This window comes from Halichoerus grypus, chromosome 11 (genome assembly GCF_964656455.1).
Source record: "Halichoerus grypus chromosome 11, mHalGry1.hap1.1, whole genome shotgun sequence".
Taxonomy (NCBI): domain Eukaryota; kingdom Metazoa; phylum Chordata; class Mammalia; order Carnivora; family Phocidae; genus Halichoerus; species Halichoerus grypus.
The window spans coordinates 14,559,335-14,579,582 of NC_135722.1; the positions used below are offsets into that span (position 1 = coordinate 14,559,335).

At 56.0% G+C, this 20,248-nt stretch overlaps 1 protein-coding gene and 1 long non-coding RNA gene across 4 annotated transcripts; both read left to right on the forward strand.

The window, feature by feature from the left end:
• The first annotated feature begins 2,439 nt into the window (after nt 1-2,439).
• On the forward strand, nt 2,440-18,713 carry SPI1 (Spi-1 proto-oncogene). 3 transcript variants are annotated; one of them, XM_078058025.1, is made up of 5 exons: nt 2,440-2,693; nt 6,510-6,609; nt 16,394-16,581; nt 17,391-17,553; nt 17,990-18,713. In XM_078058025.1, exons 1-5 carry the CDS (start codon nt 2,649-2,651, stop codon nt 18,307-18,309), a joined length of 816 nt encoding a protein of 271 aa, XP_077914151.1. In that variant the 5' UTR covers nt 2,440-2,648; the 3' UTR covers nt 18,310-18,713. The 3 variants fall into 3 exon arrangements, with proteins under 3 accessions (XP_077914151.1, XP_077914152.1, XP_035961010.1); XM_078058026.1 differs by having other exon boundaries at nt 2,441-2,693; nt 6,513-6,609; XM_036105117.2 differs by lacking the exon at nt 2,440-2,693 and adding an exon at nt 5,843-5,863 and having other exon boundaries at nt 6,513-6,609.
• On the forward strand, nt 6,616-15,594 carry LOC144379419 (uncharacterized). Its single transcript, XR_013442345.1, has 2 exons — nt 6,616-7,749; nt 7,839-15,594. It is a non-coding gene; the product is annotated as an uncharacterized LOC144379419 (long non-coding RNA).
• Nucleotides 18,714-20,248: the final 1,535 nt, after the last annotated feature.

Here is a 20,248-nt window from a genome sequence, read left to right on the forward strand (position 1 = left end):
ATTTTGGGAGGAGGGGATGTGGAAGGAAGGGTAGGGAGGGCTTGCTGCTGTGTGAATGGACACACAGATACCGGTACTGACTGCACAGAGACTGAGAGTCATTCTGCCCATTTTTAGAGATGGGCAGCCCTGGATCTTATCTGGGGCTTCCGTATCCAGGCCCCTTGGGCTTGGCCAAACTTGGGATAATGGAATCTCTTCCTTCTCCTGGGGCCCCTCGAGACTTAGGCCTCAGGAACACCTAGCTGACAGGGCCTGCTGCCTGCACCCGAGGAGCTGAGCACCACATTCCCTGCTCCCAAGCAGCGCGGGCTCCACATCTGCCCCCAGACGCAACCCAGCATCCTTGGCCTGACACTCAAGGCTCTTTGCTTTCCTGTATTGTCTTGTTTCTTGCCACAGGATGGGGACTCCCTGTTCCCTTGTTTTCTTCCACCTTCTTGCCTTGGCTCAGGCTCCTTCCTCAGCTTCCTCGTGTGTTTTCCTACCTGTGAACTTGACCAAATTAATTGTTCCCTGGTGCACCTAGCAACTTCCTCAGAGACCAGACTATCTGTTTCCATGCGTGTTCTCTTTGCAGGCCCGTGAATTCCTGGGGGCCCAGGACATGCCTTGTTCATATTTGTGCCCACTTACCAGGCTCAGCCCATGGAAGACCTTCAATAAAAAGTTAGTGATTAAATGAATGAATGAATAGATAAATAAGCATATAAACAAACCAAACCAAGACAGGAATGAATGAATGGATGGATGAACGAACGAATGAATGAACGAACACATCAAGCGGGATCTGGGACTCATGAAGTAAACCTACCCCACACACATGCAGTCAGCTGGGACATGGCCTTCTTGTTGGGGAAGTGGGGAGCAGGGATGGGACTGATGCCAGGTCAGCCGCCCCTCCCCTACCCTTGGGAAGGGGCATTGGTTAGGTTCCTAGGGAGTACTGAGAACTTGTGACCTGGACCCCTTGGAGAGTCCCAAGTGCAGATGCAAAAAATCAGTGAAGATGGAAGTGAAATAAATCTAATAGTGAACCCAGACCTTGCCAATCCCTGGTCTTTGCTGCCAGTGAAGAAGCGCTTGGGGGCCTGGGGTTCCACTGACGGGAAGGAGGCAGGCTAGTCTTAGTGAGAAGGGGATATAAAACAAAGGGTTAGACTACACATGGAAGGAAACTCAATGCTCAAGAAGTTCTTCCCCAGTAGAGTGGACTCCCCAGAGATCAATGGATCAAAAAAATATCTCTATTCATCCCTATCTTCCAGACTAGATCAGGAGCCCTCTGAAGGCAGAGATCTTGTCCAGTACTTACCTATTTTCCCAACACTCAGCATAGAGCCTGGAGCTCAGTTAATATTGGCAGGATGCAGAGATGGATGGATGAGTGGATGGGTGGATGGATAGGTGGATGAATGGATAGATGGGTGAATGCATGAATAGGTGCATAGAGGGATGGATGGATGAGCCAATGGATGAGCAGATTGAGAGCTGGATACACAGTGGATAAACAGATGAAAATATAAAGTGATGGATCAATAACAGATGGATGAGCTAGCATATGATCATATCAATAGCTAGATGGACAAATAGAGAAACAGATAAGTGAATGGATGAATGGACTAACAGATAAATGGATGAATGAATGGACAGCTAAATAAACTGATAAATAAATGAATGTATGGTTGGCTTGATGAGTAAATAGATGGATGGATAAAAAATGGGTAAGAAAATGAGAGTGGATGGACAAGAAAGGTTTGTAAACTAGGAAGACTAGATTGATTCTCAGGTATCAGTAAGGGGTGGGAAAACTGGGAAATCTGGGATGGGAATAGAGCCCCTAGGGATTTGGAAGAAGCAGTGGTACTCAGGAAACTGGGAGGGGAGGGTGTAAGAACCCAGGACCCTCCTCTGGTGGCAGGGAAGCTGCTGTGAAGGAACTCAGAGGGAGGGGGAAAGCGGCACTATGCTGAGCCCTGGGCTGGACAGAGCATAAGGGTTGGGGACCCAGAAGAGCCAGGCCTGGCACTCGGCTAGATCAGAGCTCTCAGCCAGCCAGGCTGACCCCAGAAAACAAAGACCCCGAGAAGCCACCCCTACCAGCTCTGACCCCAAGCAAGTGACTGTTGGCCCCACGGGGATCTCAAGAGCAGTGGGCATCTGTGGGGTGAGGGGGCCCCAGCAGGGCCTGGGGGAAGCAATGGCCTCCCTGTGGTAGAGCTAGCCTTCCTCCGTCCCACTCTTTCTCCCCACCCCAGCCTCCAAGACCGCCCCTCACAGTTCCAGCTTCCTCTGGGCAGGGGGCCTGGCCCCCATGGCCTCCCAGGCCAGCCCCTGGAGCACCACCTGCCCCAGCCGGCCTGAGACTTCCTGTAGCGCAAGAGATTTATGCAAACGGGCTGGGGCGGTGATGTCACCCCAAGGGGACTATCTCCCAGTGGCAGGCCCTTCGATAAAATCAGGAACTTGCGCTGGCCCTGCAATGTCAAGGGAGGGGGCTCACCCAGGGCTCCCGTAGCTCAGGGGGCAGGCCTGAGCCCTGTGCCCGCCCTGAGTTCGTCCAGCCCCCGACGGGGCGCCCCATCCTGAGGGGCTCCGCACTGGCCCCCACCGAGGCAGGGGACCTGACTGGCTCGGAGCTCGGCTGGATGTTACAGGCGTGCAAAATGGAAGGGTTTCCCCTCGTCCCCCCTGTGAGTACCGGGACTCCTCTCCTAGCCTGACCTGCGGCCCTCAGACGACCGTCTGCCTGCCCACCAGCCAGCCAGCTGGCCTCCCGGGCTCACTATCAGTGGGAAGTTGGTGTTTCCTCCCCGGAGCTCCTGGCCTGAGACCCAGCGAGGGGGCCATTGGCTTCTTCGGAGCGTGCCCTGGCGGGCTGAGGGCTGGGCCCATGGTGGGGCTGTGATCGGTGGGGCCTGAACGGTTATTTATAGATGGGGCTTGGGTGGCAGGCTGAGCTCCTGGGCAGGGTGCTGGGCTGAGGATGGTGAGGGCGGCGGCAGAGCGGTGGCAGAGGAGGAGATGGGGAGACTGGTGTGCGGGGGAAGCCGGTCCCCCAGACAGTAAAGGCTGGAGGGCAGGAGGCAATAGGCCAGAGGTCTCAGCCCGTGACCTGGGTGCTCCTGGAGACGGAGGCTGGCTTATGTCTGGGTCCCCAGTGCCCGGTCTGGGGCCTGGCATAGGGGACATGGTTGTTGACCCGAGGGTCTGGGCCTGGGGCAGGCGGGTCCCCAGGGGCTGGGCGGCAGCAAGAAGCGGAGCAGAGACTAGGACGGCAGTTGGGTTGGGGCACTGGCCAGGGAGCGGGGAGGGGAGGGCAGGGCTGGAGCTGGGCCCATCTGGGGCTGAGCTCAAGGGCTCTGGGGTAGAAGCCGGTAGAGTGGAGGCTGGAGCAGGGCAGGCGCTGAGGGTCGGACGAGGTCGGGGGCTGGAGGTGAAGCAGCAGGAGTCCCAGGGGAGCCTTGGAGGGCAAGGGCAGCAGGCCGGGGCGATCCCCACTGCCCCTGCTCTGCGTGACAGTTGCAGCCTCAGGCAGGTGCAGACCTGGGCCCCTCAGAGAGGACCCCCTCTGTCTTTCCCACCCCATCCCCGCTCAGCAGGGGTGGGGAGCCCTGGGGGAGCCGGGAAGTGTTTAGCAGGGCCTGCCCACCTGACTCAGCTTTCCCGGCCTAGAGGCAGCTCCCTCCCCCCCCACCCCCGCCCCACCCCGGCCAGGCCTCAGAGCCCCGGGAGGCACCCCAGGCCTGACATCCTGCTGTTGGGCTGCTCTGCCTGGAAACCCGGTGCTGGGTCCTGGCCTTCTTACTGGCCAGACGCACACAGCTCCGGCAGCCGTCCCAGACTGAGCCTTGTCCCACCCTCCGCACCCACCACCAAGAAGGTGGGGGAGGGGGCAGGCGGGGGTGGGTGGAGGTGGTCCCAGGAAAAGCCAAGTCTGCCTCAAGAGAGCCACAGTCCCAGAAGCTGGGCCACACTGTCTCTGACCCTTGACCTCTCAATCCCTAACTCCAGACACAGCTAGGCAGGAAGCACATCTTCTTGGGCTGCTACACCAAACCCCTCAAGAGCTACTCCTGGGAAGGTGGGCTCCCAAGGCACCCTGGCCCCCCACCCAAGCTCTGAGGGCCAGAGTAACTGTTGTGCAATCCCTGGGCACACGCTGCGGGGGTGGGGAGAGGCCTGATGACTCTCTGAAGACTTGGTGTGCTGTCCCTGTGCCTGCAACGGGACAGGGATGAGTGAGGGGTGGGTGGAGGGGGAGAGGAGGACAGGGAGGAGTGAGGGGTGGAGGGGAGGAGGGAGAGAGGAGGACAGGGACGGGTGAGGGGTGGAGGGGGAGAGGAGGACAGGGAGGAGTGAGGGGTGGAGGGGAGGAGGGAGAGAGGAGGGCAGGGAGGGGTGAGGGGTGGAGGGGGAGAGGAGGACAGGGAGGAGTGAGGGGTGGAGGGGCAGGAGGGGGAGAGGAGGACAGGGAGGAGTGAGGGGTGGAGGGGAGGAGGAGGAGAGGAGGACAGGGAGGAGTGAGGGGTGGAGGGGGAGGATGGAGAGGAGGGCAGGGAGGAGTGAGGGGTGGAGGGGCAGGAGGGGGAGAGGAGGACAGGGAGGAGTGAGGGGTGGAGGGGAGGAGGGGGAGAGGAGGACAGGGAGGAGTGAGGGGTGGAGGGGAGGAGGAGGAGAGGAGGACAGGGAGGAGTGAGGGGTGGAGGGGGAGGAGGGAGAGGAGGGCAGGGAGGAGTGAGGGGTGGAGGGGAGGAGGGAGAGAGGAGGACAGGGACGGGTGAGGGGTGGAGGGGGAGAGGAGGACAGGGAGGAGTGAGGGGTGGAGGGGAGGAGGGAGAGAGGAGGGCAGGGAGAGGTGAGGGGTGGAGGGGGAGAGGAGGACAGGGAGGAGTGAGGGGTGGAGGGGAGGAGGAGGAGAGGAGGACAGGGAGGAGTGAGGGGTGGAGGGGGAGGATGGAGAGGAGGGCAGGGAGGAGTGAAGGGTGGAGGGGCAGGAGGGGGAGAGGAGGACAGGGAGGAGTGAGGGGTGGAGGGGAGGAGGGGGAGAGGAGGACAGGGAGGAGTGAGGGGTGGAGGGGAGGAGGAGGAGAGGAGGACAGGGAGGAGTGAGGGGTGGAGGGGGAGGAGGGAGAGGAGGGCAGGGAGGAGTGAGGGGTGGAGGGGCAGGAGAGGGAGAGGAGGACAGGGAGGAGTGAGGAGTGGAGGGGAGGAGGGGGAGAGGAGGACAGGGAGGAGTGAGGGGTGGAGGGGGAGGATGGAGAGGAGGGCAGGGAGGAGTGAGGGGTGGAGGGGCAGGAGGGGGAGAGGAGGACAGGGAGGAGTGAGGGGTGGAGGGGCAGGAGAGGGAGAGGAGGACAGGGAGGAGTGAGGGGTGGAGGGGCAGGAGAGGGAGAGGAGGACAGGGAGGAGTGAGGAGTGGAGGGGAGGAAGGGGAGAGGAGGACAGGGAGGAGTGAGGGGTGGAGGGGCAGGAGAGGGAGAGGAGGACAGGGAGGAGTGAGGGGTGGAGGGGAGGAGGGAGAGAGGAGGACAGGGAGGAGTGAGGGGTGGAGGGGGAGGAGGGGGAGAGGAGGACAGGGAGGGGTGAGGGGTGCAGGGGGAGGAGGGAGAGGAGGGCAGGGAGGAGTGAGGGCTGGAGGGGAGGAGGGGGAGAGGAGGACAGGGAGGAGTGAGGGTTGGAGGGGGAGGAGGGGGAGAGGAGGGCGGGGAGGGTGGGAGGAAGAATGAGGGGTGAGGGCAGGAGGGCAGGGAGGAAGAGAAGGCGGTATCCCAGTGGGTGGGGCAGAGGAGGATGGAAGACCAAGGCTCCGGCTGGCCCATGGCCCCCAAGCCTGCCTGGTGACACAGTAGAAGCCATGAGTGTGAGCGGCCATTGGTCACGGGCCCCGAGGCTGCCTGGGGCCGGGCGCGGGCCGCAGACACCGTGGCAGGAGGACTGTGTGTGTGCGTGAGGACGGGGCTGTGCGAGCGGAATGTGAGTGGCCGTGATGGAGGTGGGCCTGAGCCTGTGTTTAAGGGCCCGAAGGCAAGTGTGGGGAGACGTGTGTTCATTCACGTGGCCGCGTGTGCCTACAGCGTGAGTGGGCACAATGGTGTGTGCGCGTGTGACCACACGTGTGTGATGCCAGTGACCACAGAGTGTGGGCAGGCACGTGGGAGTGAGTTCGCGTGTGGGAGTGTGGGTGTCATGGGGCATAGCTGTACGTTTGGAGCTGTAGGTGTGTCCGTGTGCACGTGAGAGAGTTCGTGTGTGCGATGGGACCTCCTCTTTTGACCTCTGACCTCTGGAGTCCCTGTCAGCCCCTTTCTGCAGGAGCCAAGACTCTTGCTCTCCTGGGTCCCCCTGTCCCCACTGTGGCCTCTCCCAGTTCCAGGCGGAGAGAGGGCTGTGGGCCCGACGCAGTCCCTCGGTGAGGGAGGGTGGTGTGGCCCCCAACATTCCAGGGGCTGCCGACCTGGCTGGGGTTTTCCCGCCACCATCCGAGTCCTGACAGCCCCCTCTCTCAGCAGCCATCGGAAGACCTGGTTCCCTATGACACGGACCTGTACCAGCGCCAAACGCACGAGTACTACCCCTATCTCAGCAGCGATGGAGAAAGTCACAGCGGTGAGTCCCGGACCCCCCGCCCCCCGTGCCCCCAGCCTGCATTTACTGAACATCTTCGGTGTGCCAAGGCACGAGGTTAGGTTCGTCCACGTTGATCTTCTGGTCCAATCCGTGTGGCTCTTCACAAACAAGGAAGCAGAGGCTCAGGGAGCCAAGCGACTTGTACAAGGTCACACAGCTGGTCAGGGGAGCCCAGTCTGTCTGCTCCGGTCCAGGGCACCTCTCCTGCTTTCCTCTCCTGCTCCTCCAAACCCCCCTTCTTCCTCTCTGGTGTTGTCACCCCCTTCACCCAACGTGAATTCTTGCTCCCTGCTGTGTTCTCGACCTCTCTTGGCATTTGGGGCTGGAGAATTTCTTTGTTGTGGGGGGCCTGCCCTGTACATTGTAGGATGTCCAGCAGCATCCCTGGCTTCTACCCATTAGATGCCCGAAGTACCCCCAGTCATGACAACCAAAAATGTTGTCACACATTGCCAGATGTCCCCCCGGGGGATGGAATCACCCCTGTTTGAGACCTGCTCACTAAGGGAAAGGCTCTGAGGGACCCCTCATTCAGCAGGGGCTGGAGCCCAGTTTGCTGGGGTGGGAGTGAGCATAAGCCAGGGGATCCTTTTGTCTGAGTCTCACTGCCCATCCCAAGGCCCAGCCTCGACCCTGGAGCACATTCAGGGTCGACGGGGACAGGCGTTACGGGCCTGGGACCTGGGCAGGGCACTCAGAGAGGCCCCCCAAAGGGGATCTTGGTATATTGCTGGGACACCCCTGAGCCAGAGTAAGAAGACCTAGTTCATAGGTCTTCCTTGGGGGATTCTCCAGGAGTTCTGAAATCTGGGCAGGCCAGACACTGGGGTGTCCGCAGCCGCAGAGGGAGAGGCAGGCTGGGTGCCACCGCAGAGGAAGGTTTCCCACCTGGGGGCCAGCCCCACCTGCAGCTCCATTCTTTAGGCGCATGGATGGCGGCTCCCCCCGACGGCCCCTCCCGGGGACGCCACGGGTGGCGGGGCCTTATTAGGACCGTCACATCGGGAGGCCAGATCTCGTTTACAGCTGCACTGGCGACACACAGCTGGGAACGATTATAAAGACCACACCTGGGAGCCATGTCTAGGGAGTAGGTGGTGGAGAGCCTCAAGTCCACAGGTGGGAACACCAAGATTTCTTTCAGAATCCCGGGGCTAGGAAGGTTTTTTTTTTTTTTTTTTTAAAGATTTTATCTATTTATTTGACAGAGACAGAGACAGCGAGAGCAGGAACACAAGCAGGGGGAGTGGGAGAGGGAGAGCAGGCTTCCCGCCAAGGAGGGAGCCCGATGTGGGACTCGATCCCAGGACCCTGGAATCATGACCTGAGGCCGAAGGCAGACGCTTAACGACTGAGCCACCCAGGCGCCCGGAAGGTTTTAAATATCTTCCTTTTCATCCTTTAAAGCTTATTTGTGCTTCTGCAATGTATCCTCTCTGTGCAAAAGCCGGACAATTTAGAGAGAACGTCTCCCTCATCCACCTCTCTTCCCGGCGCCCCCAGCCAGGATCAAGGGCAGGTCTCCCTGACCTAGAGACCAGCCCTTGGTGACCCTTGCACCTAGCAGTTCAGCACCCGAGAAGGTCCCTCTGGACTTGAGGACTGGCTCCCCCTGGTGGCTCCAGGCAACAGGACGGCCAGGTCCCAGCAAACTGCATTGCCCGGGACGGCTTAGGGACTCTTTCCCCTCTGGCTTAAACTTCTCTCAGTTTCACTGGGTTTGGGGGCATTTTCTTTGGGCCTGTTGCAGCCTTAGTTTCCCCTCCTGTAATATGAGGGTGTGTGCATACATCTAGAAACCAGCTAGACCGGGGGCTGTGGCTGATGAAGTGAGCACTTTAGAGAAAGCCTGCGCTTTCCTGGCCCAGTGCCCAGGCAGGTCCCTTATATCTGGCCTGGGGCTCTAGGAATGACTCCTGATTAGATGCCTGAGCACCCTGTTTTGGTCATGCCCCAATTTCTTCAGAGACTCCTCTGGCATCCCCAGGAGTCCCGGCCCCTACTCCCCGCACCCCTGCTCCTGTCATTTCCAATCTGGGCATCTGTGCTGATCTGGGCATCTGTTTTCTGTCCTTTCCTTTTTTTTTTTTTAAGATTTTATTTACTTATTTGAGAGAGAGTGAGAGAGCAGGGGGAGAGGCAGAGGGGGAAGTAGACTCCCCGCTGAGCAGGGAGCCTGATGTGGGGCTTGATCCCAGGACCTTGGGATCATGACCTGAGCTGAAGGCAGACACTAAATAACAGAGCCACCTAGGCGCCCTGTTCTGTCCTTTCCTAATACCTCTTGGAAGGTACTGTCTGAAGACCCAAGAGTAGAGACACCCCACATTTTCCCACCAGTTCCCGAATGTCCTCTGCGTCTATGTTTTCAGGTGGTTGAAACTTACTAAAAAGGCACTGGGGCTGGACCTGGGGCTGGTCCTGGTTTCATCACTCACCAGTGTGTGACCTTAGAGCGAATGACAGCCTCTCGGAGCCCCTGCTCCCTCATATATGGAAGTGAGAGCATGGGAACACTTACCTTGTCACGTTGTGGCGATTCACTGAGGTCACACACGAAATGTGCAAGGTCCTGAGTCCAGGGCCCAGGGAGCTTTCAGGACCTAGTACGTTAGCTTTATGACTCCCCTAGGCAGGAGAGAGGAAGCGGCTGGGAGATTGGGAGAAGCCCAGAGGGCTCTGTGACAGGTCCATTGCGTCAGTTTCAACTGACCGAGGTGACAGGCAGCCGGCCAGCCACCCAACCATTCAACCACCCACCCTTGCAGCCTCCCACTCATCCTTCCAACACGTATCATCTTTCCACATGCCCACTCATCCCTCATTTGTCCATCCACCACATAGCTTCTGATCATATGCCGTGTGCCAGGCACTGTTCTAGACACTGGAGTTTCCGTGATGAGCGAGTCAGACAAGGCCACGACTCTCATACGGAGAAGAGGCGGTAAACAGTCACATACGCAGACACACACAAGAAGTCCCATAAAAGGCAAAGTCATGTATGCAGAGCGTCTATGTTGGGGGCTACTTTCCTACTTTCCCTTGGGTGGTCGGGGAAGGCCTCTGAGGAGGTGGCAGTGGAGGTGATAAGGACCGTGCACACAAAGGATAAAGATGCTCTAGGTAGAGAGAACAGCAAGTGCAAAGTAGCGCTGACCTCAACAGAGGGCTAGAGTGGTAGATGCACAGGGAGCCGCCGTGGAGACAAAGGGCAAGCCCGAGGGGCCTGCCCAGGACACATCACACAGGGCCCGAAGGCCATGGCAGGAGTTTGGGTTTTTTTATTTTATTCCCGCAACAATGGAATTGTAACATCACACTGTTCTGCAAGTTGCTGCTTTTTACTTAAGCTTATCATAGACATTTCTCCGTGACATACATGGCTCAGCAGAGATGGAGAAAAGCTATTTTTCCAGTCTTCCTATTCCAGTGCTAAGTAAACGTACACATGAAGATTTGAAATGGAGACTTAGAACATTGTCCATTTATTCATTCACGAGCATTTATTGAGTACCTTCTATGTGCTAAGTGGAGAGGAATCTAGCTTGAATCTTCAATTTGAGATATTATCTAATGTTCCATCTTGTTCTATGTGAGATGAGACTCATTATAGTCATTCAGAACACACACACACACTCACACTTCACACGTTCCAAAATGATTATACACCAACTTTTTTCCAGTTTTATTGACGTAACTGACATAAAACATTGTGTAGGTTTATGACACACGGCGTAATGACCTGACGTACGTAGACAGTGTGAAATGGTCACCACAGTATATTCAGTTAATATCCTTCACATCATAGAGATACAAAACAAGATTTTCTCCTTGTAGAGAGAGCTTTGAGGATCTAATCTCTTAGCAACTTTCAAATATACCATACGGTATTGTTAACTGCAGTCACCACATTTTTTTTTTTTTTAAGATTTTATTTATTTATTTGACAGAGAGGGAGAGATAGTGAGAGCAGGACCACAAGCAGGGGGAGTGGGAGAGGGAGAAGCAGGCTTCCTGCCAAGCAGGGAGCCCGATGCGGGGCTCGATCCCAGGACCCTGGGACCATGACCTGAGCCGAAGGCAGACGCTTAACGACTGAGCCACCCAGGTGCCCCTGCAGTCACCACGTTGTACGTCGTGTCCCTAGTACTTATAACTGGAAGTTTGTCCCCCCACCTTTTTTTTAGGTTTTTTTTTTTTTAATTTGTCCCTTTTGGCCCCAGCCTCTGACAGCCACAAATCTAATCTCCTTGTCTATAAGTTTGGGATATTTTTCCCCCCGATTTCACATATAAGTAAGATCATACAATATTTGTCTTTCTCCCTATAGTAACTTATGAAATCAGTATCTGCATTTTCCAGTATTTATGGCCATGTGAAGATTGCTCAGCTGAGCCGCATGGTATACTTTGATATATATCCCCCTTTTTTGGAGACCATACCTCATCCCCGAAAAAGAGGATGAGGGGCCAGGTAGCAAGGAGATAGAGCCCTTGCTCTGGAGCCAGGCTGCTGAGATTCACACCCCATTGCCCTCCCCATTACTCTCTGGGGTGACCACGGGCAAGATATTTCACCTCTCTGTCTCAACTTCATACTGGTACCTACTTCTCAGGATTGCTGTAACGATTGAGTGAGTCACTGTACGTAAAATCCTTAGAACGGTGCCGGGCACGCGGTGAATGCTACGTAACATGGATAGGACTTGTTATTCTTCTGATCACAGTGTCCTAAGAGAGGGTGTGTGGGAGGTAGGGTTTTGTTGTATTCTTGTTCTCATGCCTTCATGGTTAATAGTAGTTTGGCCGTGTACAGAAATCTAGGTTGAAAACCACATTTTCCCTTAGAAATTTGAAAGCATTTCCCTATCTTCTGGTTACTGGAGTTTTTCCTTCGAAGTCAGAAGCCTTTTTATGTCCTCTTTTTGGAACGTAACCTTATTTTTTGTTTTTGTGTGTTTTTCTGCTTGTTTAGTTTCATTTTGTCTCTCTGGAAGTTTTTAGTACCTTCTCTGAACACTCAGTGGTTCCACTGAATAAGCTTTTTAAAAAATCACTCTGGCTGTTATGGGAAAATAGATGGAGTGGGGGCCATAGTAAGAACAGGACGAAAGCACCGGGAGGGGGCTCCTGGAATCATCCAGGCAAGAGATGACAGTGGCTTGGCCAACGGTGGTGGCAGTAGAGACAGGATCTGGGATAGATTTTGAAGGCAGGGCTCATAAAATTTACTGGTTATTCTTATTATTTTAAATTGTGGTAAAATACACATAATATAAAATGGTAGTTCTTTTTTTTAATTTTTGAGGACCCCCATATTGTTTTCCACAGTGGCTGCACCATTTTACATCCCCACCCCTAGTGCAGAAGTGTTCCAATTTCTCCACATCCTCACCAACACTGGTTAGTTTCCGTTTTTTGATAGTAGCCATCGCAATGGATGTGATAAGGTTTGCTCTTTGTGAGGGGATTGCTGAAGGAACTAGAGTCCCGAAGCATGACTCGTCTCCATCCTTCCATCTTTCCAAGTACTCTCTCAACCTCTCATGCCACTGACCCTCCACCCACCCCCCAATGTATTCACACACGCATCTAATCATCCACTCATTCACCTTTCCAGGTGTCCTTCCCTTCACCTGCCGAACCCTCTGGCCGTCTCGCACAGACCTATCCATCTAATAAATGTATACAAAGCAATACTTGTACACCAGGCACATTGCCAGGTGCTATGGAATCAATAAAACACAAGTCCTAACAGATTTATTATTTTAACAGGGGAAATAACTAAAACTTTAATAATTAGGATTCAAAGCAGAGAGTAACAAGTGTGATGAAGCCTGGAGCTCTGGACCTCTGGTTCCCTTATCTGAGGGATGTGCAGGGGGTTGGGCTTCAGGAGCTCATGTCCAGTAGTCTGTGATTTCCTAAAGTTTTTTTCTCAGCCCTTGTCTTCTTAATTCCTCATCTTCCTTCTCCGTCTTGATCTTACTTCTGCTCCCCTGGGGGGGAACCCTGGGCTTAAGGCTGGAATTTCTGCTCTGAGGAGATAAGGTCAACTGAATGATACTTAGGGCTTAAGTTCTGTGTATGTGTGGAGTTGTTTGGAATACCATTTTGTTTTTGTCCTGGTGACATACAGGTATTAGGGACACCGAAAATACTAAGTAAGAATAGGGATGGGTGGGTAGGACTTTGGTCCCAGATCGGGAGCTGGTTTAGAGGGAGATAATGAGAGATCAAGATGAATGGGTTATTGCTGGCTGGCTGGATGAGGGATAGGTGGATGAAGGGAATGACGGATGATGAACGGTGGCTGGCTGATGGATGCATGAGGGATGGGTGGATGATGGACGAGTGATGGATGGATGGATGAATGATGGATGGACGGAGGACCGATGATGAATGATGGGTGAGGGTGGATGATGGTAGACAAACAGATGGATAAAAGCAGGCAAAGTCGGTGTCACCCTGGGTCTTAATTAAAGTTTTCATTAACAGTCTTGTCTCTCAGAAGTTTTATGATGTAATGGTAGGAGTTCAGTCCCTGGAGGAAGACACAGGTGACTTTATCTATGCTTGCCAGTGGACAAGGGACTTAATCTCTTTGAGTCATAGTTTCCTCATGTGCAAAAGAAAGATCATCCTATGGTGGCCACCTTGTCAGAGCTAAGGTGAGATTAAATGACAAATGTGGTGTGAGCACTCCGCATAGTGCCCGGTACATAAAAATACACGTTAAAAGCTAATTTTTATTGCTCATTTGCTCGAATATTGATTGAGGCTTACTATGTGTTGGGTGGCCTAACAGGCTATGAAAAGGAGGGTCCAGAGCTAACTCCCGGTATGCAAATGGCATTATATTCTTTTGAGGAGCAGAGTCGTGCTAAGGAGGCATATTGCAGGATGACCCAGGTAACCCAGGGAAGGGTAAAACAATGTGTTCACGAACAGTCATCTAGAAATGAGGTCCAAGAGCCCAGGAGTGCTGACCCTTGCACTATGAAGGATTCCTTGTGTCCCTTCAGAGGGCCCCATATTTGGAACGTTTCTGCCTACCAGACAGCGTTTATTACATAATTGCCTGAGCACCCAAATCAAGGGTAAACGCGAGGTTTCCGTTGGGCCTTTTGAAACCTTAATTGTAGCTCGAGTCCCCTTTGCAGCTTTCAGGGGACCCTGGGGCAGGGTTCCAGAGTTTCAGTGAGCAAAGGAACCTCCTTAGAGCCTGTTGAACTCCAATTCCCAGCTTCCCTCTCAGTGCTTCTGATTCCCTGGGTCTCCAAGTGGGGCCCCAAGCCCCCCAGAGTGACTCTGATAAAGGTGTACTGAGAATCCCATGGGAAATGCTGGTCTCAGGCTGGGACCATTAGGGTGAGCTCAGAGGTCTCATGCACAGCTAGAACAGAGCGGGGGAGGGGTGGGGAGCAGGAGGGAAAGAGAGCAATCGGGGGCCCCTCACCCCACACCTGGAGTGCTGCACACATGCAGGGTCCCCCAGACCCTGGACCTGGGGTGGGTTTAAGAGTGGGGGATGGTAGGCAGGATAAGGCATTCTGCCAAGATCTGGACAGTTCAACCTGGGTGGGGAAGGCAAAAAGGGTAGGGGCCAGGAGTGGGGCCGGAGGGTAGATCTAGCCCTAAAGAAGACCCCGGATTGACTCACCAAATCCCAGAACCCCCAAAACGGCCCCTGGCTCCAAAGCACAGAGCCAATTCTCTCTGGCAAGTGGAGAGGTTCTGGGTCCTGTTAACTTGCTGCAAGATCGAAGTACAAATGAAGTGTTGTTTTGTTTTCCCTTCAGATTTAGATAATGTTGTGGAGGAGAATCAGAGAGTGTTCTCAGGAGGCTAGGATTTATTCATTCATTCATTTGTTCACTCGTTCAGGCATTGTTTGTTGAGTGACTACTGGGTTTGGCACTGGGAGTAAGGGGAGAACAAAACCAGTCACGGTCCTCACGGTGCAATGCTGAGGCCCCAACTCTAGCCTCTGGGAGAAAGTGACAGCCGTGCCCCCCAAAACGATTTCTCTGGGCCACTGACCAAGGTGGCAGAGAGCAGGAGGAAGAAGAGATAAACGTGCATGAAAGTATCTGCCATTTGCTCAAGTGCTGATCCAGGTTATTTAGAACAACACATTCGTAATAGTAGTAGTAGTAGTAGTAGGTGTTTATTGAATGGAATTTTGTGCCAGGTTCTATCCTAAGCACCTTGCAGGCATTAGCTCATTTAACCCGCACAAGACTACGAGATGGGTGTCATTATTAGCCCCATCTTACAGATGAGGAAACTCAGGCTTATGGACGTGCAGTGACCTGCCCAATGGCACACAGCAGTAAATGGCAGAGGTGGGATTGGAACCCAGCTCTGCCTGACTCCCAAATCGTGTACTTCCTCTCTTCTGTGCCATGTAGCCTCGTAGAGGTGGGAGTGTGGGCTGCCTGGATTGTGGTTCAGGTGATTTCAGGTGTGGACGGGACCTCTATAACTATCCAGTCAGGTCTCTGACTTTTAGATTGGGGAGTTGGAGACTCGGGGAGATAGAATGCCTTGTCCAGGGTCACACAGCAAAGCCACCACAGAGCAGTATTAGAAAGCAAGTCTTCTGAGAACCAGTCCAAAGCCAAAAAAAACAAATGACACATGTCATTTTTTGGGGATGTGTGAGTGAACGAGTATGTGCTTGTGTGAAAGAAAAAAAGAAGGACAGACAGACACATACATACACACACACACACACGGGGTTGGTGGTGGTCCCCATGGAGCATCCCAGAGATGCGGCCTTGGCCTGGCATCTTGGACACTCCCTCTTGGGTCACATGAGAAAGTCCCTCTTGTCGTTTTATCACCACGTCTTCTTTTGGACCCAGACTGTCCCCAGGAACTCCACAGACATGCGGCAGGTTGTTGGTTTTTTTTTTTTTTCCTGGAAAAGATGTCCAGAGAAACCATGTCCTAGTCCCAAGACAGGGCTCCCGATGGCATGTGGCTGTTCCCCAAACTCGAATCCCCCCCACCGCAGACTCTGAAAGCACCTCTGGGGGAGTTTTCAGCACAGCCCTGTGTCCTGGCGACCTGGCTGGGAGACAGACCCAGCAGCGCAGGGGCACGGCTCTGAAGGGCAGCGCTGTGGGCTGGGACAGGTTCTGGTGTGCGAGGAATGTCAGCCGTGTGACTTTGTGATCACACCTTGGCTATGTGACAAGACCGTGTGCATGTGACTGTGGCCTCAGGAACCACACTGTGGTTTCCAGGGGAGTGGAGGGGGATCAGCGTTCCCTGAGGTCCTACTCTGGGGCTGGGAATTTTTACAAATGTGAACTCATTTGTATCCTCCCAATAACTATTATCCCCATTTTATTAGTGAGTCAACTGAGGCTGGAGAGGTCCGTGCATGTGCCTGAGGTCACACAGAAAGCAAATGGCAGAGCCAGGACTCAGACTCTGCCTGGGTCCTCATGACCGCGGGGCAGGCAGGCTAGAACGGTTGCTGGGAGCGCAGGCTTTTTGCCTCAGAGCTGGGTCTCGGCTCTGCCCCGGCCCCGGGGCCTCCAACTGCCTGGCCCAGCCTCAGCGTTCTCATCTGTAAAATGGGGGTGTACCTAACGAGGTGGGTGGTGAGATGATGCCTGTCCGCTTGGAGCCCAGCCGGGTCTGTGGCCACAGCCCCCTCCGGCCCGGCATGACGGCGTTTTGCATTCTGATGACCGCCCCCTGCCCCGCGCACCCCGGGCTCACCCCCCGCTGCCTGGCCGTCCCTGCAGACCATTACTGGGACTTCCACCCGCACCACGTGCACAGCGAGTTCGAGAGCTTCGCCGAGAACCACTTCACGGAGCTGCAGAGCGTGCAGCCCCCCCAGCTGCAGCAGCTCTACCGCCACATGGAGCTGGAGCAGATGCACGTGCTCGACACCCCCATGGCGCCCACCCACGCGGGCATCGGCCACCAGGTGCGTGCGGCCGCCGGTCCCGCGGGACCCGGGCTGTGGTGAGGCCGGCTCTTCACAGGAAGCTGACACAGGCTCTTACTCAACTCGGCTTCCTGCCCCACAGCGCCAACGGCGGCCGGAGCCCCAACGGCTGCCTCCTGACCCTCCGACTGACCTCGTGACCCCACACCCCTTATCTGCTCTCCCCCAATAATTCTCACCCTCCACTGACCCGCCCGGCCACCGTGGCCCTCCTGACCCCCACTGCACCCCACCCCATCTGCTGGCCCCTCATGGACCCGGCCCCCGAGTCGCTGGACGCTGGCCTCCCCGTCTCCACCGACCCCCTTTACTGACCCTCCTCAGCCCCACGCACCCGAATCCCAGTCAGGGGCCTCCATGAGCCTCTACCACCCTTCATGGACCTCCACTGGCCCTTCCCTCACTTCTCACCCGACCCCCTGGCCCCTCTGCCCTGCCAGTTGTGACCCCAGGAATGCCAGGCCATATGGCACCCCTGGGCATCTGGGGTAAGGGCGCCCTTTCCCCTGGCCAGGCAGCCATGAACCAGGGGGCCCCAGGGCGGGCAGGATTCCAGCAGCCCCTGGCCCCCCACAACCCACTCGCTGTGTGGAGTTGACCGTGCCTGACCCCTGTAACCTGACTGACCTCCAACTTCCCCAGCCTTCTCCCAAACCTTTCTGCCCCCTGCTGGCCTCCCCCCCCCCGCCCCCGACTCCCTCTTCTCTTGCTTGGATGACCCCTACCCGGCAGCCCTGAGCTGTGAACTGGGCCTCACTGACCTCAACCCTCCTTCCCTGCCTTTCCAGGTCTCCTACCTACCCCGGATGTGCCTCCCATACCCCTCCCTGTCCCCGGCCCAGCCTAGCTCGGATGAGGAGGAAGGCGAGAGGCAGAGCCCCCCGCTGGAGGTGTCGGACGGGGAGGCTGATGGCCTGGAGCCGGGGCCTGGCCTCCTGCATGGGGAAACAGGTAGCGCGGCCCAGCCGTCCGGCCCACCCCGACCCTGGCCACGCGGTGCCCCCTGCCCCCCAGCCGAGGCCACAGCAGCCACGCCACAGAGCTGGGTGTGTGTCCGTATCTGTGAGCGTGGGAACGTCTGCCCGAGCCACCTCTGTGACCGTCTGTGCCCGCTCCTGTGTGGTGTTCAGAACACACTCGTGGGCGCGGGTGTGTTACGAACACGCACAGGCATCTCCGTGACCGAGCGTGGGCGGGTGTGTGTGCGTCTGCACCTCTCTGGGCTGCATGTGAGTGGGTGTGAGCGGGTGTGAGTGCCAGGGGCCCCGCGGACCGCCCCGTCCCCCCAGGCCTTCCCCAGTGACCATCCCCCCCGGGGGGGGTCCTACATCAGGGGGAGGTGAGGGTGGGTCCCTGTGTTGGGGCGCTGACCGCCTCCCGCCCGCAGGCAGCAAAAAGAAGATCCGCCTGTACCAGTTTCTGCTGGACCTGCTCCGCAGCGGGGACATGAAGGACAGCATCTGGTGGGTGGACAAGGACAAGGGCACCTTCCAGTTCTCGTCCAAGCACAAGGAGGCGCTAGCACACCGCTGGGGCATCCAGAAGGGAAACCGCAAGAAAATGACCTACCAGAAGATGGCCCGCGCCCTGCGCAACTATGGCAAGACGGGTGAGGTGAAGAAGGTCAAGAAGAAGCTCACCTACCAGTTCAGCGGGGAGGTGCTGGGCCGCGGGAGCCTGGCCGAACGGCGCCACCCACCCCACTGAGCCCAGGCCCGCAGAACCCGCCAGGCCCGCCAGGCCTCCCCGCTGGCCATAGCATTAACCCCTCGCCCGGCCCGGACACAGGGAGGCAAGCTCCCAGGGGCCAGGGGCAGGACTGTGGTGGGCCGGGCCTCGCCTCACCCGTCCACCCCCTCCTCCGAGCCCGCTACCCACACCCTCTCCTCACCTCCCACCAGGACTCCAGCCCCCGCTCCAGAGGGCCACCTGTGCGTCTGACCCCAGGGAGGGGTCGGCCCTGTTTAGTGCGACCCGGGGTGCTACCTTGGAAGTTCAAAGTCATCATATTTGTGTACATTGAACCCTTCTTCTTAAGCGTCTCTCCCTTCCCCCACCTCTTCCCCGTTAGCTTCCTTAAGGAACGAAGTTATTAAAGTTATTCTCAGTGAGTCCTCTTGTAGCACAGAGTCTCTTTTACAATTTTTTGTGCATCTTGTCTGGGCGCCCCTGTCTGATCTCTCTTTTTCTCATTTGTCCATTGGGCGTTTACTGAGGACCCCACCCAGGGCTGGGCGCCAGGGACATCAGGACAAATGACACACGGCGCCTGACCTGGAGTTAGAGCTGGTGGAAGAAGTCCTTGGTTGTTCTGAGGGGAATAAATCGTTAAGAAGCCCTCTGCACCTAATAAATGGGCTTTTTACAAATGCCTCAGTGAGGCTTAAACTAGGTTACGGCCCCCGTGAGGATGAGAATAGTAATCATGGCCGCAACACTGGATTTTCTGGCCGTTTATTACATGTCAGCCTTGAGGGACGAAGTCTAATATCATCCCATTTTATAGACTGGGAAACTGAGTCTTAGAGAGGTCAAATGATTTGTCCAAGGTCACACAGCTGAGTGAGGGGCGGGCTGGATCCCGCTGCTACGTCCATGTGAGGCAGGAAGCCCCACGTGTCTGGAATGGGGTGCTGGTGAGCATGGACCCCCAGTGCCTAGCTGGTGTCTGATGCTCTCTGGCTTCTAGTCCACAACAAGGGAGAAACAGAAAATGATGAGCCTGGAAGCTCCTCAAGTATCTTGCTTCCAACAGTAAGTAGAGAGATGTGGTGGAAGACAGCCTGGGAGTGAGGAAAAGTCCCAAAGCAGCCAGCAGGCCTCAGAGAGCCCAGACTCGGGGTCCATTAGCATCAGGGCAAACACCCCCAAACACCTCTTTGCCCTGAGGGCTGAACTGTGACCTCCCTTCTCAGGTCCCCAAGCCCCAGGAGAGGGTAGGTGGTGCTCAGTCCTCTTTAAAGAAGGTTAAGGAGCAGGGGATACAGTTATAAGTAGTTGAAAAGCCCTGGACAGGGGCAGAGAAGAATGGATTGGGGGGGGGGCAGGGAACGGTAAGTTCCAGCCACGTGGCGAGGCTTCTGTAGAGAATTCCTCCCCCCACCCCCCGCCCCGGCCGGACCATGAGGGGCGAATGACTGTTCCTGATACTGGATCTTGCTTGGAGAGGGTCACACGAAATTTGCTTCTTTCTGTGCAGCCACCAATGCCCCTGATGCGATGGCCGGGGGGGGGGGGGGGGGGAGGAAGGAGGGGGGAGGGGAGAAGCAAAAGTTCATAGAGGAAGAGTGTGTGAGGGGGGTGGGTACAGAATATTCTGGCAGTAGTTTTCGTGTGAATCCTCGTGACTTTGGCAAGAGCCAGCTCTGCCTCTGACTTCCACTTTGGGGTGTATTTAGAGATTTACCCCCATGCCCTCACCTGCAGGCCCACCCAGCCCTTCCCCTTGGGTGGTGCCAGAGCTCAGTATTGCCCTCTGCCCACCTGGCCCTGGACTGAGCCCACCCAGGACTCTGCAGCATGCGGCCAGCCCAGGGCCCTGTGAGCCCCAGTGGGAGAGGCATTGTCATCCAGCACTTTCTAGCATTTTCATTTATAAACCCGCTTCACTCACAGAACAATCCTACACAGTGGGAGCTGCTATCAT

What these genes read in the sequence shown, in the direction of transcription:
- SPI1 (XM_078058025.1), top strand. Translation starts at nt 2,649, where the DNA reads ATGTTACAGGCGTGCAAAATGGAAGGGTTTCCCCTCGTCCCCCCT. An exon ending in ACGCGGGCATCGGCCACCAG is followed by an intron (nt 16,582 to 17,390) that starts GTGCGTGCGGCC and finishes CTGCCTTTCCAG; the next exon opens with GTCTCCTACCTACCCCGGAT. An exon ending in CCTCCTGCATGGGGAAACAG is followed by an intron (nt 17,554 to 17,989) that starts GTAGCGCGGCCC and finishes TCCCGCCCGCAG; the next exon opens with GCAGCAAAAAGAAGATCCGC.